The sequence below is a fragment of the Diprion similis genome, chromosome 6 (genome assembly GCF_021155765.1).
Source record: "Diprion similis isolate iyDipSimi1 chromosome 6, iyDipSimi1.1, whole genome shotgun sequence".
Lineage (NCBI taxonomy): Eukaryota > Metazoa > Arthropoda > Insecta > Hymenoptera > Diprionidae > Diprion > Diprion similis.
Genome location: NC_060110.1, coordinates 6,999,415 through 7,023,832, shown reverse-complemented (window position 1 = coordinate 7,023,832; position 24,418 = coordinate 6,999,415). Strand labels below are relative to the sequence as shown.

The 24,418-nt window shown below is 39.0% G+C and overlaps 3 protein-coding genes across 8 annotated transcripts; 2 read left to right on the top strand and 1 right to left on the bottom strand.

The window, feature by feature from the left end:
• The first annotated feature begins 717 nt into the window (after positions 1 to 717).
• LOC124406661 lies at positions 718 to 24,214 on the top strand. The gene is made up of 7 exons (XM_046882165.1): positions 718 to 1,338; positions 1,944 to 2,501; positions 2,976 to 3,342; positions 8,165 to 8,173; positions 21,279 to 21,612; positions 22,387 to 22,547; positions 23,635 to 24,214. Exons 1-7 carry the CDS (start codon positions 882 to 884, stop codon positions 24,035 to 24,037), a joined length of 2,289 nt encoding a protein of 762 aa, XP_046738121.1. The 5' UTR covers positions 718 to 881; the 3' UTR covers positions 24,038 to 24,214.
• On the top strand, positions 4,904 to 12,066 carry LOC124406668 (cAMP-dependent protein kinase type I regulatory subunit). 4 transcript variants are annotated; one of them, XM_046882179.1, is made up of 5 exons: positions 4,904 to 5,521; positions 8,915 to 9,224; positions 9,308 to 9,574; positions 10,037 to 10,240; positions 10,370 to 12,066. In XM_046882179.1, exons 1-5 carry the CDS (start codon positions 5,357 to 5,359, stop codon positions 10,540 to 10,542), a joined length of 1,119 nt encoding a protein of 372 aa, XP_046738135.1. In that variant the 5' UTR covers positions 4,904 to 5,356; the 3' UTR covers positions 10,543 to 12,066. The 4 variants fall into 4 exon arrangements, with proteins under 4 accessions (XP_046738135.1, XP_046738136.1, XP_046738138.1 ...); XM_046882180.1 differs by lacking the exon at positions 4,904 to 5,521 and adding an exon at positions 7,549 to 8,042; XM_046882182.1 differs by lacking the exon at positions 4,904 to 5,521 and adding an exon at positions 7,551 to 8,047.
• On the bottom strand, positions 12,113 to 17,458 carry LOC124406660 (leukocyte receptor cluster member 8 homolog). 3 transcript variants are annotated; one of them, XM_046882163.1, is made up of 6 exons: positions 17,088 to 17,447; positions 15,847 to 16,223; positions 14,516 to 15,684; positions 13,944 to 14,277; positions 13,537 to 13,839; positions 12,113 to 12,545 (listed from the first exon to the last, which is right to left on the bottom strand). In XM_046882163.1, exons 1-6 carry the CDS (start codon positions 17,231 to 17,233, stop codon positions 12,436 to 12,438), a joined length of 2,439 nt encoding a protein of 812 aa, XP_046738119.1. In that variant the 5' UTR covers positions 17,234 to 17,447; the 3' UTR covers positions 12,113 to 12,435. The 3 variants fall into 3 exon arrangements, with proteins under 3 accessions (XP_046738119.1, XP_046738120.1, XP_046738118.1); XM_046882164.1 differs by lacking the exon at positions 12,113 to 12,545 and adding an exon at positions 12,563 to 13,293 and having other exon boundaries at positions 13,632 to 13,839; positions 17,088 to 17,458; XM_046882162.1 differs by lacking the exon at positions 12,113 to 12,545 and having other exon boundaries at positions 13,151 to 13,839; positions 17,088 to 17,458.
• Positions 24,215 to 24,418: the final 204 nt, after the last annotated feature.

Genomic DNA, 24,418 nt, shown 5'->3' with positions numbered 1-24,418 from the left:
ATGTACGAGGTTAAAGATGCGTACCACAGCGGATTTGTGCTTCACTTGCTCTACTAGGTACTTCGTGAGCTCTATCTCATTCTTAGAAACACGTTCTAGACATGAACCATAGAGCTTATATACCCTGGACCCTGATTCTAACTTATTTTTTACTTGTGAAACCGGTAATAAGTTAGATTCAGAAGGCAGCTTTAAACGGAAAATTTTCTTTTCACGAGTAAAAAATAAGTCATAATCAGGACCCTGGAGTAAAGGCCCCACCGACCAGGCGTATGATATCTATACCCGTGACGCCAGAAGCGCGGAAATTTAATTGTCGAATCGTAATAGACCGAGGGTACGAATCTGACTGGGAAGATTTTTAAAACGTAGCTTGAATAAAAGTGTATGTATGTATGTATAAAAGCATTGCCATCTCACCACGTTTTATGTTGGTTAATTGACGCATTCACATAACTGAGTATAGGCAATATGGAATAACTTCTTACCACGTACGGCATTTTGAAGCTCATCAATAACTGGCGAGCGATTGTGGGAACTGCGGTGTAGAAATTTCCGATCATACCGGCACAATTGACACTGTACCCCCACAAGCGAGTCGGTAAATGTAGGGCACTGACATTACCCGTTTGCCCGTCGTGCCATTTTACTTATTTTAAAAGTAGCTGGCGGTCCTTAGTAATCTTCATTCAATGCACACCTGCATAAGTGAAGGGACGAGGTTACGCCAGCTAAACCGCAACAGTAGATCTAGTGCGATCAATCCATTGTTGAGGAAATTATATGAAATCTTTTGAATTGTGTTTCGTGTATGTGCGTTAAGTTTACTGATAGTGTATGCAAACTTGGTAAAATATCGTAGTTACTAATACAAAACAACGATGTCAATCGTTACCGAGCACGGCGGAAAAGGTTACGCGCCATTACCGCAAAGTATGAGCAATACAGACACTGAGAATGAAGATGAGGATGTCGAGAAAAAGTCACGTCAATCTACAAAGCACGACTCAACGACAATGCAGGAGAACGTAAGATTTTTCCCTCTCGACGAATCTAAAAACCTGGCAAACAAACTCAGGAATGGTCGAAACACTAGTTTGGGATACTGCAGCGACGATATACCGATAATGGTTATTGACCAGGATACAAATAACGACCTGTGGAAGAGACCGCACATGTCTTTCCTACGGCAATTCTTTTTGGCTGCTTCCATCCTACTCTGTCTAGCAACAATAGTCATATTTCTATACGTTCTTCCCTGCAATGAATCTGACTCGCTACCACCAGCTATCAAAAATCGCCCAGCCTTACTCTGGGATAACACTTTTCAAGGCATGGGTAGGCACAGCGTCACTAATACAGGGATTAATCAATCAAATTAGTCTCTTAGAAACAGTAATATCAACTTTCAAGCGTGTGATATCGCATTTGACTTGATCTGATTGATAAGTCATATCTCAACAAATTTTTATGAAACATTCACGTTTTTTAAGTTTTGTTGTAATGACATAGTTTTATCTTCGATTCCTGTTAATTTTATAAATTTTTTTGTGACTTTAATACCTAACGTTCATATCTTCGAACTCTGCAGAATTTTTTGTGATAAATCTTGTTTACTATTTTCTTACCCAACAACGAAAAACGATTACTACTATTGACGACTGATTATTTTTTATAATTGAGTTGAATATGAAAACTTTTTACTTCCGACAGAAATTGAATGAGAATTAATAGTCCTTAAATTAGAATTTATTTTCATTTTACTCTGAAATGTTTATTCAACATTACCCCAATGAATAAGAACAAACTTATTTGTAGCACCTATAAAAATGAACAAAATTTTTCTGTCAGTTTGAATACTTTTTGAATATAACAGCAGCAATTTAATTTCCTTAAATTTCAATCATTCAGAAAAATAGTAATCTCATGAGGATATTTTTCAGAATTATACGGACCCATCCTAGTCATACCTGGCACCCCGCGAAACCTAGTAATGATGTATCGAGGACAACTTTATGGAGACTCAGTTGGCAAAATGCAAGGGTCAATGGTGCCACTTCGAAAAGGTGGAGTTATTTCGATACACGGAGGTAATGGTTCACCTCTTTGGGTTGTTCGGCTTTCATACCCACCGACAGAGATAATTTGCAAAAATCTTAATATGGACAAATCCAGAAAGCCGGAAACGACATGTCTAGTCGCAGGAGAACAGGGACTGATCAGCATCAATTCAACTACTGGGTTGACACAGTGGAGCATAAGCATGTCTACTCATTCAAAGCTGCCTATGGTTTTACCTGATATTGATGGTGATGGAGTCGCCGATCTACTGAGTGTTGTGACATCTAAGGACCAGAAGAAACAAGGCCCAGCTTTATTCTCTGGAAAAACTGGATCGCTGCTGGGTCAAGAACTGAATCCTGAGTGTCGCCATATATATATTTCCAGCTTAGATTCAAATGATACAATATCTTACCTCTGCGGTGATCCCAATGGAAAACGTAAGAGAAATACAACATATTTTAATTTCTTAAAGTTTGTGGACAGAATGAACATTGTAAGGGATTACCTATTTTTGAAGAACTAGCGTGATTTAAATGAATCTTTCCATAGCACAAGAGTTGTTATGGCAGTTTGCAAAGATTCAAAGGTGTAAAAAGTATGTGAAGTACCCTCAAATCTAGAAAAGATGAATATCTTAAGCTGATTGACTGAAAATTTTTATTCTAACCATTAGCTAGAGAATATTCAAAGTATGAAGAAATACTTTATATTTAGGAAATTCAGGTTTTTATAAATCTTGCCTGGAAGAAAGTTATTTTTCTTTTGCACACATGAATATGAAGCAGTTTCTTTCATATTTATGAATTTGATAACATGTGATACACACGATTTTGGTTATATATTTAGAGCAGCATAGATTTGTGTCTAACCTCACGACGAATTATATTCATACATTGATTCTCACATTCCAGAATCAACGAAAACAATAACCTTCAAGGAGTTGTTCCCCGGGATACACTATCCCGAGACCACGGAGAAGATAACTGATGAACTTAACAACTTGCCCAAGCCTGTTGTTACGTCTGTACAAAATTTGGATCAGGATATTGTGCAACTGACACCGTTTCACCAGCTGGGAATAGAACATCAAGGAACGTGTCCTGGTGATCTCTGTCAAACGATAATGAACATCACTTTTCAGAAGGATTCAGACCAGCCACGTATGATTTGGAAGAGTTACGGACCAAACGCATATGGCATGAAGCCGGCCATTTTCACGCAGATTAACAAGCCACTCGTGACGGGATTCGTTATGAAATTCTGGCAGTGGAGTCCAGATTCACAATTAGATCAAATAAACTCGAGCATTGTGCGGCGTACGGTAATTGAGCGAACATTAGTAGTTATAATAGATGCGGCTGAGGTTCACCCTGTAAACGCAAGCCAGACTGAAATCACTCAAATATGCGAGGGTACAAATTGTCAGCCAAGTTTGGAGCTTCAAAGTCAATCACTCGTCGTTGCCGACCTGAACGATGACGGATCTAGAGAATTAATCAGTTATCAAGCTTCATATGAATTTCGCGATAATCTTCAATTACTCAAATCAAAGGTCGAGTTCATTATGCTTGATGCCGAAGTAGCAAAATTAACGCAGATTATAATTTCGTAAATTGTTGAAAAATATTGTTTCAGTGCAATACTCTATGTTACCTGCATTAACTACATGCATACAATTATACTATTTCTGTGCTTCTCAAAGTTGTTTATTAATTCTATTAGCACGAGATACGATTCTACACGAAATAGACTATACCTTCAAAGGATTCAGCGCAATAATAGTCATTTAAAATAAATACATTAAATTAAAAAAAAAAGAGTTCATAAAAAATCGTCAAAATTTTGTCGTATTCATCAATGCGAATCAACTGTGATGCTTTAAGGATGTTCCCCAATTATTATTATATTTTATGAATTTTATTTAAAATCCAGTTAACATTTTCATCCGCAAGCTTTAAACGTACCTAAGTTTTTACCCCCTTAAATCTTCATAGAAAATCTATAATCTAAACGTTCCTAGTCACGAATAAGTATTAAATACCTATATCTTAATTTACCGATATTTCCAGTACTTTTATTCAATTTGACATTGGTCTTACACTTGTCCTAATTTGTAAATGAAGAAAACTTGAATAAAATAATTATATACATAATTTTGAAAATTCGATTCTGTGCATTTCTAATCTCAACACTCCGCCCAGCTTCGCGACATGTATATAAGCATATACCCATAGATTTACACAGATGCATGTGTATGCCAAACACATTTAGAATCCGCAAAAACTAACGTTGTAAAACATGCGGAAAAATACAAACGCTACGATCATTCACAAAATCGAACTTCGTACTGTTCAATTTACGGAGTAAAATGATTACGATCACAGTGAAATGCCAATTTTATCTCCTGCAAAGGCATATTGGCTAACACCAGAGATTTCGAATCTGAAATAATTTGTTTGCGATTATCGATAAAAGCTGCGGCTATAAAGATTTTAAAGTATGAGTATAAAATAATACCCGGCTAGGTATGCGTGATAAACATGTTTATTCGCAATATTATCATACGAAATTTATAATTAATATAAGATACGGTCTACTAATAGGAATTCTAATCCCTCCCAGAGTGTGTTATTATTGATTTATTAGCCTACTCATATACTGAACGCTTGTTGCTCATTATCTACACATACATCTGAATAATAAAAGGAAGTTAAAGGGAAGAAAAAACGGAGGTAAAATAATAAAAGAAAAACCGGAACAAGATTGCATATGCGCACTGGTGGCGCGTTGTCTCCTCCCGTATTCATGTCGACGCGCCGTGTCAACAATCACACCTTTTATGGCCGCGAGGAGGGATCACGGCACAGAGCATGCATATACCGTACAATAATTCGGTTGTGCGTGGAATATCGAGATTCAAAGATTTGTAAGGGTTAATTGATACAAAAGCGCGCACGTGATCGCCTTAAAGGGGGGGGGGGGGGGGGAGGTGGGCGGGGGTGATCTCTGTGATAAACACCCGAAAGAGAAAAACGATACGAAAGTATATCTAACGAAGGTATGCGTAGTGATCATTGTGGCATTACAATAATGTGCGTGCGGTTAAATTAGCGGGTAGAAAGTAAACGACATCGTCGTCGCCCCTTGTCATCGGAAACTTAGAGGAAGGCGGAGAAGATATAATAATTGCAGTCGAATAACAATCGAGTAGGTCGTGGCGTTGCTGAGTGGCAGGGCAAGCAGGTAGCTACGTGTGTTGGTCATCGAGTGTGTGGATCTTGGATACAACAATATGGCGGCTAACCTGGAAGAGGAGCAGAGTTTGCGGGAGTGCGAGGAGTACGTTCAACGACACAACATTCAGCAGGTTCTGAAGGACTGCATCGTCCAACTGTGCGTCGGTAGGCCTGAGAACCCAGTCTCATTCCTACGCGAGTATTTCCAAAAACTCGAAAGGGTAAGAGCCTAATAACTGACAATACATCGCTCGACTAGCTGTTCCGCGATCGTCGTCTATCACGCAACCTTCGAATATTCAAAAACTCATATCTGTGCACGCGTTATTTTAATTTACCGAGTGGCTACTTCGTCTACCGCAAGTCGTGTCCATCGTCTTCGTCGTGTCGTTATCGCGTAGGAAATTGACGATGGCCCGGTTGCGTTTGATGTGTGACGTCACGCCTACGACACCAACCACGGCCTGCAGCTTCACACACGCCTTACACATACATACACATAGAAAGCTGTGTTAATTCTTATATACATACCGTACACGATTATAAACCCTGAATCGTAATTAAACCGTCCCGAGAATTTTCGTCACAGTCTTCGGACTGTTTTATCAGGTTAGGTTAACGAACACGTCGTTGATACAAATCGTCCGTGTGGAATCATACGAAAAGCAGGGAAAACGACGCAAATAAACAAGAATTATTTATATTCTACCTTCACTGTTTTCTTCGCGGTTACTTTTTTTTATTTCTTTGTTCCGTATAGGTATATCGATTTTCCTATCCGTACACACATGTCTGTATTGGATAGCGATAGCAGCGCGGGGTGAAGGAGCGGGGGGGTATTTTCTCCTGTTACATGCGCGGAGTATGAGAATTGACGTGTTCATACAAGAAAGATGACCTCCGTTCGTCAAATGTGGTGAAATAATACTGACAATGACAATAATTTTGAAAAACTCTATAGCAATCTTTGTTTATAAACGGTGACAAAATTTTTCTTCTATAGGTACAAGATTGCAATGATGTTCTGTGAATTGCAGAATCATCATTCTATATAAATTTGGGCAATAAAAACTATACCTGAAATGTTACTAATCACGTACTCCAAAACTCAATAGGACGTATAAGAAATATATTTATTTGAAAAAAATTCATCACGGTATCTGACGACACGTTATTTTGAACGAATATTAAATAATATCAAAATTATTGTTATAGCTAATTTATTATCGAATCTTTGTCCATACATTCGCACACACTTTATTATTAGAATATTCTGAGCTGATTTTTTCGTTCGTTTCAAGTCTAAACTTAAGTTTCACTCTTAAGCGTCATGCAAACAATATAGTTCACGCCTCATTCGAAAATATCTGTCATATCACACAGACACGGGCGTAGGCGAATTCGAATTGCGAATTGTGTGTTGCGTTATTCGTATAGATATACGTACGTATGCATTATATATAACGTGGGTATGTATTCATACGTTCTGCTGATTCGTTTTTTTTTCTCATTCGTTGGAGAATTTTACGTTGTATAAATATTATTGCGGACGAAAATGATCAAACAGATACAAGTGGCGTTTTACGGTCTACGTGTTATACTGTTTACCCACCTTACACCAACTTCTACGGAAAGTAAATTTACAAACACCGATCCCCCCGCTTGCTTCCCTCCGCCAAAAAGAACGGCGAAAAGTGTGGCCGACATACATATTCAAATATTTCTCCATCCGTATACCATTCGATGAGATACATAAATCTTGCCGGAACACTATTCCGAAATCTGCAATATATACATGCATACGTCACTACGCCGCGTCTCCATGTATGAATTTAAATTTATTCGCAATACATATCTTAATTGTGTGAACAGAACTAATGCGGCAACCAACTATAGAATCGTATCGAATCGGCAAGTTTGCGGTTTAATTGCAATTCCGGAGACCCGAGCGCCCGTCTGTAAGTCTGGATGCCTTCGAGTAGGCGCTGCTTTGCTAAACATAGAATATTCTCAAAATATATTTCAAACGTTATATCGGTATGCATAAAGATATCTGGGTATACGTAGAACTGCCGAGTGGCGGCGGCCAAAACCAGACTCATACACTTCTAGGCATACACACGCACACATACACACAGACGAATGTATGTATATCCGAAAATATGAACCATAATAAACTACCGAAATATTCCAGAAGTTATTTCATCGCATCAACTTACTAGCAATCCCCCGTACGCTAGTCACCCTCGTCATCGTCGTCGGCTGTCCTTGCAGCTGCGGTCATTCGAGTTTGAACCGTCCCGCGAATCGTACACTCGATTATACCGTCGAGAAAGATATATCCACGTTTATTGGATTAGGTGTACGAGGCTCTAATAAAATTAGGAGCCTGAATCTACCGTCCCGAGACCTGTAGTTTTATCGTTCAAACAGTTTAGTTTCTCTCAACTTGACCCTAGATTAAAATTTTTGTTATTATTATTGTTGTTATTATCATCATTACCATCATCGCTATATTGGCGCATGTAATCTATCCAGATTCATAATACAAATAAGCCAGTGAGAACCAGAGAGAAGGTGAAAGACAAATGGGAGATCGGTTGTAAAAAAAAAAAAATTAGACATAATAAAATTGTAAAAAGTGAAGCATCGTTCCACGCGTTGACAAACAGGAATATAACTGCGGTTGCGAGATTACGAGAAACTGTTGAAAGACATCTTAATTTGGGTGACGTCATGGAGGTACGGTAGGTAGGCGTTTAGGGTAAGCGCTTTGCAATTATTAACACTTGCTTATATTGTTAAATACGATATTATAGTTAAGTCGTAGGCATACATACCGAAAGAATCTCGCGGAGCAGAATCGTGTGCTCAAACAGGGGCTAACTAACCACGGCTAGCGCGACGATTGAAGTCACCTCGGGTAGCTTACAAAAGCCCGTTTCGCGAAATACTCTGGGGAATATTAAGTGTGGGTAAAACGCTGATGTTAATAACAAAATTACTGAAAACCCGAGTAATTATACTTCATGATGGCCATGTATGAATGTAAATGGCAATTAAAATAATAGTTTAACGTATCTGTATACATATGATCGTGTACGACCATTTTCAGTGGCAAAGAAAGGAGAACATCGAGAAGCACAGAAATGGGGGACAAAACTATTTCAAAATTTTTTAAGCTTGACAACTATATCTTTGATATAACTCGTATATATATTCAGCGCGGTTTCATAACATTTCCGAACAGGTACGTATGCATAGGCATATACCTCGGTGTATATCACTTTTTGCACCTCGATTTCTCGATAAATATCTAAACTGATCTGAACATAATTTTGCTGAAAAATTTCGCTATCTGGAAAAGTACGTGATGAATTATTTGCAAGTTCTAGTTGCGGAATGCATGCAACCATCTAAATTTTCGAAAAACTTATGATTCCTGCAATTTTTCCTATATTGCGACAGAATTTCGTCTTATGCAAGAAGTGGAAATTTGTTGAACCGGCATTAGTTCTGATATGACGTCAATAATCACACGTTCGCTACCTCAAAAACAAAAGGAGAAAACACGAATAATTGTTGCTCTTTTATTCATTCCCATCTCTCTCAAGGAACAAGCACACGATGCAAAACAGCAGAGCGCGACGAGTCCTGAGGACACGGAAGATATGCCGGCCGGTCAACAGGGGCCGCAGGTGCCTCGACGCCGAGGAGGAATTTCAGCAGAGCCGGTATCAGAAGAGGATGCGACCAGCTACGTTAAGAAGGTGGTACCAAAGGACTACAAAACTATGGCTGCCTTGAGTAAAGCAATTGCAAAAAACGTACTCTTCGCTCATTTGGACGAGAACGAGAGATCGGATATATTCGACGCGATGTTTCCCGTCACGTTTTTACCTGGCGAGCCAATCATACGCCAAGGTACATGTGATTCTATTTTTAAAGACAACAAGATGGTTCAATTTTCTTCCTCCTTAGATCTATTTCATTATTTTACATTATAGGAGACGAAGGGGACAATTTTTACGTAATTGATCAAGGCGAGGTCGAGATATTTGTCAACAGTGAATTGGTAACGACGATAGGCGAAGGCGGCAGTTTTGGAGAACTTGCGCTCATCAATGGAACTCCGCGAGCAGCTACAGTTAGAGCAAAAACTAACGTGAAACTTTGGGGCATCGACAGAGATTCGTATCGGAGAATTCTCATGGGTTCTACCATTAGGAAACGCGACATGTACGAGAAGTTTCTCTCGAGAGTTTCCATATTAGGTAAGAGAAAATGATCCAAAAACTCTATGATTATTTTTAAAAAAGTTAGCAGTGACAGGTAGCTGCGGCACATGCTAACGCTGATTAAAATAGGGCACCTAAGTTTAATGATGGAAATTATATCAAAGCTTACAAGAATATGAAATTAAAAAAACAAATTATATGAGCAAAACTATAAGGCATCTTTACTAATCGTTTCTAATAACAAAACAAAAAAGCCGGATAGAAGTTTTGAACGTTTCGGTACGCCTAATTAATCTTTCAATTCTGCTATTTGGTGAGAACTCTACGGTCACGACGCAGTGGTGAAAAATTTAATTTCGAACACGTATCCTCAATCATTGTCTGCCCTTTTTTTTTTTAAGTTTAAAAATTAAGTAAATTGAAGCCTTAATTTTAGAAGCAAGAAATCTTATTTCACTCGAAATTTAAGAATTTGTTTTTTTAACCAAACTTAACCAGAATCGTTGGACAAATGGGAAAGGTTAACAGTCGCAGACGCATTGGAACCCGTAGTTTTCGATGACGGTGAAACGATCGTTCGACAAGGTGAACCCGGCGAAGATTTCTATATTATTGTAGAAGGAATGGCTGTTGTCCTTCAACAACGTACAGAAGGCGAGGAACCTTCGGAAGTTGGCCGTCTTGGGCCATCGGACTATTTTGGTGAGTAGAGAGGGTTGAATTTAAAAAAACACCGCGTACGCTATTTTTTATACATACTTTTCAACGTTTACAAAATAATCTGTACGATTGAGTCGTATTTTTTATCTAATTTATCGATACTCTTTACAGGAGAGATTGCGCTTCTATTGGACAGGCCGAGAGCGGCCACTGTAGTTGCTACAGGGCCGTTGAAGTGTGTCAAATTAGATAGAGCACGGTTTGAACGTGTATTAGGTCTCTGCGCCGATATTTTAAAACGCAACATCACCCAATATAACAGCTTCGTGTCCCTTTCCGTATAGCTGTCTCGCCGTTATCTCAAATAATAAAAAATCGCGTCGCGCCATCCTCCCCTTGTATACAACAATCTACAACAATACACCCTGACCGTTAAGATTTATTATTTCATTAATATTATATTTTAATTATTATTATTGTATTATATACCATCTATTACTAATATATTCATATTATATAATATTAGAATCTCTACACATATAAATAAAATTGAATGATGATTAATACACATTACGAAGATAATATGTGTACTGTGTTGATAATATGTTACACCATAGACATCACTGTACGTAAATACCTTCAAATTTCAATTTACGTACATGGAGGTTTTTCTTATGTATCGTGTTTATTTCACTATTAGAAAACGACGTTAAGGGTAACAGTAGAAAATTCAAAACCTTGCATCTAGAACCATGTATCGATAACGTAATGTAAAAAATTGCATCTTTCTAAATGTTTGGAAAAAAACAACGAAAAGATGTTCTTGAAAAAAATTTTCCTGATCATTTTCGAATTAGCGGATGAACAAGAAAACTTCACAATTATAACACAAACAAAAAATAGTACGTCGTATATTAAGGGCGGGAAGCGAGTGATGACACGAATGCGATTTTCAGGAGGCCGTGGTGCGCGGCGGAGGGTCTCCTCCGAGGCTCAGTTAAAAATCGCACAATCAACGGCAATCACTTTCCGCCCACGGTACACGCGATACTTTTCAACCGTAACCCGCATTGAAAGTTTGCCTTTGAGTGCACAATCGTTCCTTATCACGCAATACCTACTCGATTTTGCGCCAAGTATCCGGGGAAGCGGGCGCAAAGTATGCTTCTGCGCCCGCGCGCTTACGATATTTCGCGCCCACCTATTCGTTTCCGGACGAGAAGAAGACACTTTCGCCCCACTTTACATGGACGAAAAGTAATACTTTCGGTGCAAGTTTAACAAAAAATACTCCAGCCTGTCCACAATGTTTCTTTACTTTTTGTTTACGAATAGTTTATAACAGTAGATTTCGTAATAATAAATATATGTTTCAGTAATAATAATAATAATACTGATGAGAAAACAGCAGGTAACACTACAGAATGAATCAAAGACGAGAGATTAATAGAAAAATCTGAGGTAAAAATAATTTATTATGTAAACGATATTAGATGGGCAATGTATTGTACATTGAGGTATGTATGCCGTAATTATGTCATCTATGCAACAAATATTTACCACCTTAATGTTTGATTTATGTGTGATTGGAAAATATTTCATGTGCATCATTTTCTCGATGCACACAAGTGTTATTTACGATCAATTTCTATACATACGTGAATGCAATAAATCCACGATGACGTTCTGCCTTTTCTTCCCTCGTTTACTTTCATACTTGCGTTCTCTCTCTATCACTATCTCTCACACCCTCTTATTCTCACTTTCTTTTCATTAACTCTTTTAAAATGTTGTCGATCCAATCAATACACATATAACATCATACATACATACATATATAAATATATCGGAAACAATGAATAGTGTATGTCAGAAGAAAAAAGAAAAAATATTTTACATTTTCTACATCTTGTTTGTAGTTTTGAAATCAGTTCTTAACGGAGGCGCTGCCTCATTTTTCCGTCTTCGCCACAACGCTAACTGTACGTCGAAATACGTGAAGCATTGATATACATCGAGCCAGAAGCCCTCTCGTTGCATCACGGACGCAATACAATAATCCATGGTTTACAAATAAGTATTCTCGATTTAAAACGATGGAAAAATGAACAAGTTTCCTTGAAGCGTTGCATGCGGATTGCCCAGGATTCCAGGAAACTTCTATGTATACCTGATGTTTCCGTTGCTTGGTGCAGACCAGGATTTCTTGAATTTGCAGCACATCGGTAAAAAGCACCCTAACGATGGTGGAGCGAATTTTTTTCTTCATCCTTCAAGGAACCATGCAGATCGTCAAGAGGATGTAATGAAGTATGAAACCACGCCGACAAATTCTTGAGCCTCCATACTATTTGAATAGTTTTTTTTTTTAAAGGCTGGGGGGGGGGGGGAGGAGGAGGAAGCCGAGTGAAGAATCGTACGGCTTGAAATCATTTTTCGAAAAATAATCGTATCCAAGTTTAAATACCCAAGAGTAGACAGGAGGTATGATATTTTCGAAGGTGAAATTCTACACCGAATCTGGAACCGTTTCTGGCTTCATGCCAATGATCCCCAATCGCAACGATGAATTTCAGGATATATTTGAGCTTTTTGTGCAACAGAACTGCTTGATGCTGGCTGCTCCTGCTCTATTTAGCTATGTACAACAAATGGTGATCCGTGTTAGAAGATATAATTATACATATAGAGCCGGTACACGACTTCTTCTTGTCCTAAATCTCGCTCTGGGTAAGCTATTTAGCCTGTCAATAGTTGATCCGGGGTTGAGAGTGCGATGAGGATCGATAAGAGCGACTCATCCACACTTAGTGTTTAGTTTTTGAAGGTGTGAAGGAAAACACAATGTGCTCACATCATGACAGATGTACACATTAAAACAATTTGTTTTCAAAGTAGTTTCCTCGTGAAGAAAAGAGGATCCGGGCAGCAGCTACCAGCTACCTAGATTACCACTACTAGTCTTGCAGTCAACTTGGGTTCGCTCAAGGTCGGCGTAAACCAACCCAAGCTCGGAGACAAATTCATAAAACTTGTCCAAAGAATCAAAGGCCAATTCCGCAACGATGAAATCGACCGCCAAATTTTGCCGGTAGCTAAAGAGCAGAAGAAATAAATCGATTAGCAAAAACGGCAACAATTGATCATTCGTTGTTTTTTAAAAATGACATAATAGACGGTTATAACGGTGGCGTCAATTTCCTGAAACAAAAATCTGATGTATGTTAAGCCCCCCCCCCAACCCCATCGATACCCCATTTCCTCCCTGGTCCAGAACTTTGTATATGCAAATAAAATTTGACTTTGAAATGAAAAAACAAGGAAAAACAACATATTACTAAAGAGACTCTCATTACACAAATACTTACATGACCCGATAATATAGAAAGTATCATCGATAAAGAGTAAATAATGGTACATGTGCAATACGTACGATTTTATCATATGTTTTAGCGCATTCTTGCGCTCCCTAGCAATGAACCAGTCCATAAGAAAGGCTGCCATTCGCGGGGTTTTACGGTACAGTTTGAAAAATACGTGGAAGTTACCCAGCCACCACGCCGAGCGGACTTTTAGTGCATGTTTTATGCATTCATCTTCTTTATCTTCGGCTGTCAGAGACGCTAAAATTGTTGTTAAGTCTGAAACGATAAAAGAAAACCATACATTAAATAATTTTATCACATATTTTTAATAACTATATCAATACTTTATCTTCGGTTAATAAACTAATTGTATATCTCACCTTGTGTGTTTTTCGTGAATATGTAGTAAAGTATCCTGTATGCAATGAACTCTGTACGATTTTCACCACCAAGATCCTGATACAACATTCTTAGTTGCGTTTGACATTGGTTGAACTCTTCATGGTCACCTCGCTCTAAGGCGACACGAGCGTGAGTTTCGTAAACATGAACTGTAAACGAATCCCGTATACCCTGCACTGTTAAATCTTGACGAATCGATTTCAACTGGTCGCAAGCGTATCTGTAGTCCTGCTCAGCTACCCAACGTTTTTTAACGTGAGCCAAAGAAAAACGAAGCACGCTTACTGGCCGCACGGCGGAAGCTGCAGGAGCCTGAAATTGATTAAAAGTTTTTTATTAAAATGTGTAGAAAAAAATATTGTAATATAGCTTTACTTTACAATTAAAATAACAGATCGTGCTAATCTTTTTTTCTGTGTAGCTGAACATAGATTACAGCTGCTTACTGATCTATTTAAATGAGAGTGAGAGCGATTGTTTCTACTAAAAATAAAAAAAAGTTGAAGATATTAACAAAATACAAGGCTTACGGAATATCAATGAAACTTACAGAAGTGAGGCGTAAATAAGGTTTTTCAAGATCCTTGCAGGTACCGACGATGTGAAGCCCTGTAAAATCAAATTCAGTAGCACCATCATCCTTGATATTTAAGCTGTTCCTGGAAATAGAATCGCTGAAGCGTGCAGCGCGCTGTTGAAGTTTTTCCTTGGTTCCAAGTTCATCTCCGTTTCCTGTAGCTAAACCAAACTCTGAATAGAAATGTGATTTATTTTGCTTAGCCTTCTTCATCTTTTTGTTGCTGGTACTGCTGTTGTTGCTACCACCGCCACTGCTGTTATTGTTGTTATAACTCTGTTTACTTCTGCTCGATTTTTTCGACTTTGATGACGAAGACTTATGCTCATGGTCCCGGTCACTTGTATTAGACGAAGAGGAAGTGCTTCGCCTGTACTTTCGGAAAGGAGGACTACGCGACCGCGACCTCGATCTCGATCTCGACCTTGACCTACGGTGAGAGCCGGCAGAGAGACGTGCACCAAGACGGGCCCCAAGAGAAGTGGAGAGGCCCGTTTTGCGCTGGCCTCCCTGTCCCTGAACCACCAAAGGATTTACCAGCTTCAAACTCTGGTTCTGAGCTTTTATCGTCATTGTCATGCGCTCGCTGTGAATGCTTGGTAGAGGCTCTTTGTCCCAGTCCTTAACCCACAGGGAACCGTCATTAGCAGAACGCGTTATTTTACCCTTCAGTATAATTTCAACTTGATCCTTATCAACGGCTGTCTTGCACTTTTCGTAGCAACGATTAACGTAGTTTTTTAGACTATCAGGCCAGTCACCGACAGGACTCGGGTTTGTCATAGCAGTTGGGGGGGTGGTACCTACAGCCGGTTTTCTGGGAATATTTTGAGCAGTGACTACTGCCTGGGGGTTTAATGAGGGTGTCACTATTTCCGGCGGGTTTTCTGAAGGTGGAGGAGGCACGGGTGGTTGATGCTGAGTTGGAGGTAAAGGTGGTAGTTCTGACTTAAGATTAGCCCCAGGAATAAAACTGGTCGCAGTTGCATTATTGTTTCCTGGAAAACTATTGTTGAATTGCGCAGCCAGATTCTTATTCCTCTTACGTTTTTTCTTAGCCGCTCCGCTGTTACCTGACGGACTAAAGCCAAGACCAGTTTTCTTGTTTTGAAGATTGAAGCGGATTTGACCACCATTAAATTCTGTAACAAAATATCTATTATAAAATGTGCTTTATGGATAATCTGCAGAAATCATGACTAAATAAATTAAATTGGTTTTTCTGAAGGTTTCGTCAGTACTTATGAACTCGAACCATTGTTAAAATATAAAATATTTATGTCTGTGAAAGTACAAGAACTAACGTGAGTGATCGTTTTGCATTCCATTCCATCCATTGTAAGGGAAAGAGCTGTAAACGAAGGGTGGCGGTTGCTGGAGTTGCGGATTTTGGTTATTTTGCTGTTGGGAAGACTGCGAAGGGGGTGGAGGTCCTGGAGGAAGAGGGGGAAGGTCAGAGTCATCGTCAAGTGACACGGGAGTTCCAGGTACAGGCGGCTGCTGTGACTGTTGCTTGGCTTGGTTATTTTGAGCTGCAGCTGTCTGCTGCTGTTGTTGCTGCTGCTGCTGTTGTTGTTGCTGCACCTGTTGCGTGTTAAATGCCTGGCCATAACCCGGCATCATTCCTTGATTGTAGTAAAACATCTGACCTTGGGATCCATACCCTTGGCCGTACAAGTGTCTGTTATAGAATGAACATAAAGTTATGTTACTTTTAATTAATCAAGGTCTCCAATCAGAATCAAAGGCATTAATTTAGTTGAAAATCGATCAAAATTTATCATAACACAGTCCAATTTGTAATATAAATTTTGTTTGCTCAGTGTAAGAACCCTTATCGTGTAGAAGAATACTAATAACTACTAACTAACTAATAACTGTACAGAAAACCTATATCTTTCAGAAAAGAGTAATCAGATCTCAACGCCTGCTTGGGTACTTCATTTAGTAAAAACTAATCGACTCTGGAAAAGGTGATTCAAGTGCGGCAAGTACATAGATTGAAAAAAGTATTTTGAACTCGGTCGTTTTATAAAAAATGTGCGCTACTTTATTTTTTTTTATGTAAACTTGGCAACTTTGTATAAAATGTATGACGCAGAAAATTTAAAAAAAATACAACTTAGCAGTATGTGAGGAGCAGCAAACGGTGCATTGTTGCCTTTGCGCTGCTGCAGTTCAATGAGTTTTACCATCCCTTCAATTTATGTACTTACGACTCTCATTAAAGGGTTCAGAACGATTTTACGAACAGAAAGAAATTCGTTGGGTTAATATAGAGCCCACTTCTGAGTTAGTAGGTAGAAAAAACATACATGTGCTCTAAGGTTAACATAAACTATGGTCAAAAATAATAAAGTCGAGCTTCAATTGATATCGGCTGGCAAACTCTGGATGAAATATATCTAAATATACGAATGAATCAGCGACGAAATCGGAATGTTTGAAGAACGAAAGGCATATGCTGCGGCCATTTTGGAAAATTCACTACGCCGTTAGTGATTTACGTTCAAAAATTTAATTCGATAAAAAATATTATTTTTACCCTGCGTAAGGTGAGTAGAGAGATGGATGAGTTGGAGGTGGATACTGCCAAGTCATTCCCGTCATCTCGGTGCCTAGTTGCTGTTGCTGCTGCTGGTACTGATGTTGCTGCTTTTGTTGAGACGCTACGGGTTCACCCTCGGACATTCCTCGGTGTAAGATTTCTGCAGCCAAATTATCTGGTTAGCCAATTAATATGACAATACGACTACTAATTAATTCTTTCTCGATATCCTATAACGTTCATATCTCCTTAAATTCTACACTCAAAATATCAATTTATTCGCGGTAAGCAATTAACGTAAATCTGAGCGATTATGTCACTGAATCACTCGCGACACTGTCAGCCATTACTTGTCTGTGCCTGCGGTCACTCTATGCCTGGAATACAAATGTTATAGAAAGTCAAGTTCCATGCTTCGAGGTGGGCCCGTGGAGGGGACAGAACTGTAGGAATAAAGACAGAACCAGAGTATAGGTAGCACTGTTAGCAGTACAGAACTGGTTATTTCCGGTTGACTATAGCCAGTGACTATATAGCCATCATATCTATCTCGGACGTGTAACATAACGGCACTAAAGAAGGTTGCATCGTATAGTTGAGTCATGTCATATGAAGTTTAAAAAATGAAAGTTTTTTCTAACATCTCACAGACTATCACCGAAAAAAGTTGATTTACATTGCAGCTAGCTCCCAATTTACGTGGACACCGGTTGCATATTACACAAATTATAATAAAGTTGCGTGTAGTAAGAAACTTTTTTTTATACAATCATCGGAAAATAGGTAGAAGAAAAGTCGATATATTTGTTAAAGTATAAGGTTATATCGATTCGAATGTTCCCGCTAGCCGAAATATAGTGGTTCCATACTATAAAACAGCTGTACCGTTTTTCCCAAAACCGATAGACATCACACATATATAACACGTTCGATATCCCTAGGAATTTTACGACCCACGGTGTCAGAATCTATCTCGAAGTTTCCGTATAATTGTTAGGCAGATCGTTGGACATATAGATGCAAGTTGCAGGATCATTGGATATGTTTTTTTACCACCTTTCGAAAACAAAAGAACTGAAAGACTCATATGATTGATCAATATGAAAAAACAAGCCAATCGGTAGCTTTTGTCAAACCTCTTGTTTCCGAACACTCTATTACTTCCCTGGATAAAACTACCAATTTGTCCTCAAAATGGAAACCTATGCCACCTCCGAAAAATTCAGGTCGTTCTCAAACCTGTACACAAGCCATGCATCGGACAGCGGACTAACTTCTTGTTTTGCCTACTTCGTGCTCGAGGGATAAGTGAAGGAATATTGCGTCGTTCATAAAGTTAATTGCGATAGCAATCAGGGTATAAAATAAGGTTACAACGATTTCAAGAACGGAGTGTGATAGACGAAGTGGTAATTGTCGTCCGCGAGTATCCAAGAACGGCAAAAAGAGCTCAGCGTTAATATTCTTCTCAAAGAATCTTACACACTAGCCCCATTGGAAATGGATTAATTTTCGAGGTTCGTTGTGTTTGTGCCGCGGAGTACCAAAGTGGCCGGATACCCCATTTTGCCTTTGTCTCCGGGCGACAAACAGACGGACAGACAACGGTAGAGGGAAAAGGAGGGAAGAGAGATAGAGAGTAAACGACGCTCTGGTAAATGTTGGCGACCCGAAGAGAGTCGCACATGTACACTGTACGGACGAAAAGTTTATTCGGCATCGAATTATCGACTCAATCTCGAAAAAGAGTAAAGAAAATATAACTGTCAGGATTGAATCGTGGGATAAAGTGCGAAGGTGTGTAACTACTGATACCCAACATCGGGGGACTGACTCTCTTCTTCTAAAAGTTTAACAAACCAAAATAGAAATCTTCGACAATGGGGAAATGTGCTCGCGATGATCGTAAGCGTAGGTGGCAACGCAAAACGGTGCACCACCTCTATACGCGTTTTCGCCATTCGGTAATCGGTGGATCGGCCTCGAAAGTACGCAACGTCGCGAAAACAAAAAGAAAAAAACAAAGACGGCAGCCGGCAGCGCCGCTACCTCGGGTTGACGCGTCGCGTATGTATATAGCTTCAACGATGTTGAGGCATCCGATCCTCCATTTACCCACCCGTCCGTCCATCCATCCATCCAAAAATATTCTCTACGCGTTTCCGAAGCATCGATTCGGTCGGATTTGGCTGTCGACGCTGCCGGGTCAGCGCCAGCCACCCTCAGTAATGACGTCATCAAACTGAGTGACGTCACGCGGTGAACTATCCGCGCGCGCCCTCGGTTCGGTATATATATATATATATGTGTGTGTGCGTGTGTGTGTGCACGATTGTATACACACATTCGCGAATGCACGCGCGCGTTGCCTCGTTTGCATTTGAGAAGGTAAGAATGACTGACCTGTATGAACCTGGTTGCGTCCTCGCGCGTAAGTACGCTGGCGTAATTATTGACGTTCGAAATCGGCGGTAATATCGGTTACATCGCCGAATCGGTAAGCGCGATATCGCAAATCGTATTCGGAGCCGGCGGCGATTCCGGTGCAGCGTTGTCCGGGCGACGCTCGGGCCTCGAGATTCGTGTTATAAATTGAACGTACAGCGGGCACGGGCAATTTACTCTGCGGATACTTAGCAATACCGATCGTTTCTGGTTAAGAAAGAGAGCGAAAAGACAAATCGCGCAACGATTTGATTTTTGTTTGATGAAAGCCTGTACTCCCTTCATAATGTTACGCAAATCTATAACTTTTAATATTGCAAGCCAATAAACCCCAAGGACGAGTGGCCCTGGTTTATCTTGACGATGATGATGATGATGATGATGATGTATGAGATTAGAACCACCTACTAGATTCTTATCGTCCTTAAATCGTCTTCTCTCAGAATTAACGTGTTCAATAATCTCGCAGGAGTTGTTGGATCCTCACTTTTACTACACGCCTCCGTCTCATTACCACATTATCACAGATTTTGTGGAAAAGTCTACTTAGGTCAGTAATATCACTATCTTTTCATTTTTTTTAAATAGTTCTATTTACCCATCCATCATTGCTTTGATATATGCCAAAACTGTATTGCAGATCCACAAGTTAATCATTATTTCACATCTGACACAGGTTTCAAAAATTATATTAAGTATTATTTAGTACTAGGTATAACGTAATTGTAAAGTTTAAATGCAACTAATGAAAATATCTTAATTTCTTAAGACTATAAATTTTAATGTTCTCCAGGTTCTATTTGGAAGGCCTTTTTGTAAAAAGATATCACATTCCTAGGATTTGGAGTTGCTTTTAACAAAACTAAATCATTGTCCCCATTGATAAATGACACCAGTTAAATTAACAGTAAATTTTTTCATGCACAAATTAGAAGAAGCAAGGATCCCAACAAATTGATTCAAGAATTTGTGTACCTGACTTGTGCCTAGTTGAAATAGTGGTAACTTGTGGATTAAATCTTTGTAGTATTCGATACCCCAGACAGCACATGAATTAGAAAGCGCATATGTTAACTTATTTTGTTTTCTTGAAACTGTTTAAAAATTGCAGTGACACAAGCTTTCCAAAAGCTCATTTTTAGAAATTGTAAAACGTCATGAACTTTTCTTGAAATTTTTGATAACGAAAAGAAGTGCAAGTTACTTGAGAACATTTTGTGCTGCCTGGAATATCACTTGACTTTGCAATAATTAATTTATCCAATGTTTACTTTGTTACAATGATTTATATTTCATTTTGATCCTAGCAGAGATGTCACGTGATTATGACAGCAGGAGAAGAGGTGGCAACGGTAGTGGATCGAGCAAGATGCGAATGGACACAAACGTTTCACAGTCCAGACCTCATGGGGAAAGTTCTGGCAAGCGTAGGGAGCTTGACAATGTAATGAGAAAAGCTAGAGAGTCCCAGTCAAGTTATTGGAATAAGAAGCTGCTAGAAGTTGAAGAGCGGGATCCTAACAGGTGGCGTCACAGCGGGTACAAAGAGCTTTACATTGGTGGGACTACCGGCGGCGAACCAAGCAGAGGAAATCCACGTAGTCCTCGGAGCCCGAGACCCCGCAGTCCTCACAGCCCTCGTCCTCGCAGCCCCAGGCCTCGGAGTCCTAGATCGCCACGCGAGAGAACCTCTCACACTAATCGAACACGTGTAGCGCGCAGTCCAAGCTCGGGAAGCACATGTTCCGATCGATCGTGCTCAGTTTGCTCTCCTAAAGAGCGTCGCCGCGTTGCTCCGCCGTCACGCTCGCGTTCTAGATCCTTTTCTGCATCCAGATCAAGGCCACACGTCAAAGAAATTCCAGCTTCTAGCTCCAGGGTACCGGCTCCAAGAGCTAGACCCCGCTCACCTCCTTTACCACGACCGCGTACTCCACCACCAGCTCCTCAGCCTCCACCAAGCAGGCATCACAAGGAGTATAAGCAGGGTAAAGAGAAGGAAGCCAAGGCCCGACGCAAGGAAAAACATCACAGCCGGGTCCTAGATGACCCGCGAGTTCCCGATCCTATACCATTGGTATGGAATATGCATATTCGTTAAGTCTGGTACAATGAAAGTTTCGGGGTATCGAAAAATTTTCATTGAAACCCAAAGATGTCTAGTCACCATGAAGATCTAAGAATAATAAAACTAGCAAGAAATTTACTAAAAGTCACAAATATTGGGGACTCCTATATGTTTGAACTTTCTTAGATATAAACTTCAATTCATAAGAATTTGTTAAAAATTTGTGAAACAATGAAATTTATTTTGAGAGTGAAGATTTTAATCCGAAAAGTACATTCAAACGTGAACCGTGTTTTTCTTTCTAGAAACGGTATTGATCTTGGCAAAATAGTAGTTACTCCTAAAACAAATATAATTAGATTACTGATTTTCATTGTTGATTTGGGTATTTCGATAGACGTAAATTTCTCAGATAGTCAAAATTGATATAAAGAAACTAGATTCTGTTTCAGTCACTTAAAAATATCATCGGCTTGTTGATGCGATTTATCTGGACATTGAAGAGAATATCCAAGGATGTTCAAAAAACTGGATCGTTCCCAAAAATATTTTACAATATAGAACATTAATAAAATTTCAGCATAAATCTACCACTTAAAGAAAACTGACTTTCTATTTTGGACTTCCACAAATGTGACACGATAACTTGGATTCGAATTTTTGCTATAGTTCCATTTTGAAACAGGCACTGTACTGAAGTACTTTGTCAAAATTTTAGTTTCTAAACAGATTTGAAATCAGTGAATTTTCATATTGATATCAAAAGGAACAATTTTTGTGTAGATGCGTAAGCCAGTGAAAGTTGAGAAGATGCATCCTAATCACCCTCCACCACAATCCATTCAATCTGGACATCCACCACTGGACTCATCTGCTAGTGATGATAGCGACAGTTCTTCTAATACCTCACATGTTGGACCTCCAAGAATGACGTTGTCTGAAAGGTACAATAACTAAGTTATACATAAACCTTTTATTAAATCTAGAAACTAGCAACTGGTTAAGGGCATGGGTGAAACATAGGAGGAGATTGAATGGTACAGTTTTTGTATAAATAAAAAAAAATCCTAAAGTGGTTTCAAACTCAATTATATCTTGTAAAGTTTATTTGAGGTCGCATTAAATCTGAGAATCATTTTGATTGTTTAACGATTTAACTTACAACAGACATAGTAGTGAAATAAATTTGTGAGCTGAATTCTTTTATAAACTGTCGAGGTTTGTATGTGGAATACCTCAACTTTTGTTGAGTAAATCTGATAAAAACTTATCTAAATTAATCATGCTGAAGTTAGTAAAGTTATTATAACAATGTATATTAACCGTTTTATAAAACCGTTATTTCGCAATTTCAGAATTTTGTGAAATTCGGTATATCGTAATAATGTAAACCATACTCATATTTTAAAAATTTAGCTCTGTTGTCACTCTAAAATTCAAACAGGGTGACCACTGGTCAGGGAATTATGAAAAACCTGGAAATATTATGCAATTCCAAAATTCTGGAATAGCCAGGGAAATGTCAGGGGTTTTTGCCGAAAGTCTGGCATCGTTGACTATATTTTTTTTTTCCGCACAAATAGGTCCCACAATTTTTCTAAGATTTAGATAAATCAGATCTAATACAAATTTTTTTACTACAAGTGGAAGGTTCTCTTCAAACTTTGAATATTCTTAAATATTACCTTACAAATGATTGTGCGCATCGGCTGGATGGGACAGTGTAACCCAAGTTACATTTCGTACTTTTATGCTTCGTTATAATAACGTTACTAATTTCAACCTCCTCTGAATTAGTTGTTTTAGTAATATAAAAATGATTGAGCCATTAATTAGGTACTCTGACTCTATCAGTTCTATGGCATTTTGAAAAGTATTTTATTTTACGTACGGTGTGATAGCATAAATCTAAAATAATAAAAACAATTTATTTGATCCCATATTCCATTGAGCTCTTGAAATTAACGTAAGAGCCACAAATTCTCTTTGATCCAGAGAAAAAAACATACTAATGCAACGAATTTTTTCCAGGTTTGGTAAAATGGCACAATGGAGCGTAGATCGGAGAGACATGGAGAATATGCGCATAACAAAGGATGGTGAGAATGCCATGAAAGTGGTAATAGAGGGAGAAGAAAGAATCGCTCGGCTGGGTTACGACTCGCCTCCACCAGGACATTATCCGGAATCTCTGTTGGCCCAAGGCCCACGCGGTCTTGAGTCATGGGACGATGTACGTGTTAGGTATGATTACTACAAGGCTCGCGGTTACCTGAGAGATCTGACACTCGATGATTACGTTAAATGGGAAGAATGGTGGTACAAGTACCAGGAATGGCTGGAAGCCGAACGATTCTACGAGCAATGGGCTACAAACCGCCCTTCTGGTGGAGGTCGCAAAAGACGTGGACGTCGCAACAACAATGCTCACTAACCAGGGTAGTTGCGAATACGTTAACGATGAATTGACTTTCTCGTGAACAATATCATTGTTGAATACTTATACATTATATATTATACATATAAACACTCATCGTAAATGCATTATTATCAGTATAGGTATATCATGTATGTACAAGCTCTATATTACGATTAAATATTATCATGGTCACGTTGCGCTTTATTTTTCTTTGTGTGTTTAAATTGTTTTGCACCTCTTACGTCGAAAATTATTTGGTGTAAAGCAGCGTAATTTACGTCAAGTGTAATTTCCTGAAAGTTCGGCAGCCCCTTGACATCCTATTTTTTGAACAACGATACATTCCTTAAGATGCAAGTAAATGATTCATATTGAAACGTTTTCGTAAACTTGATA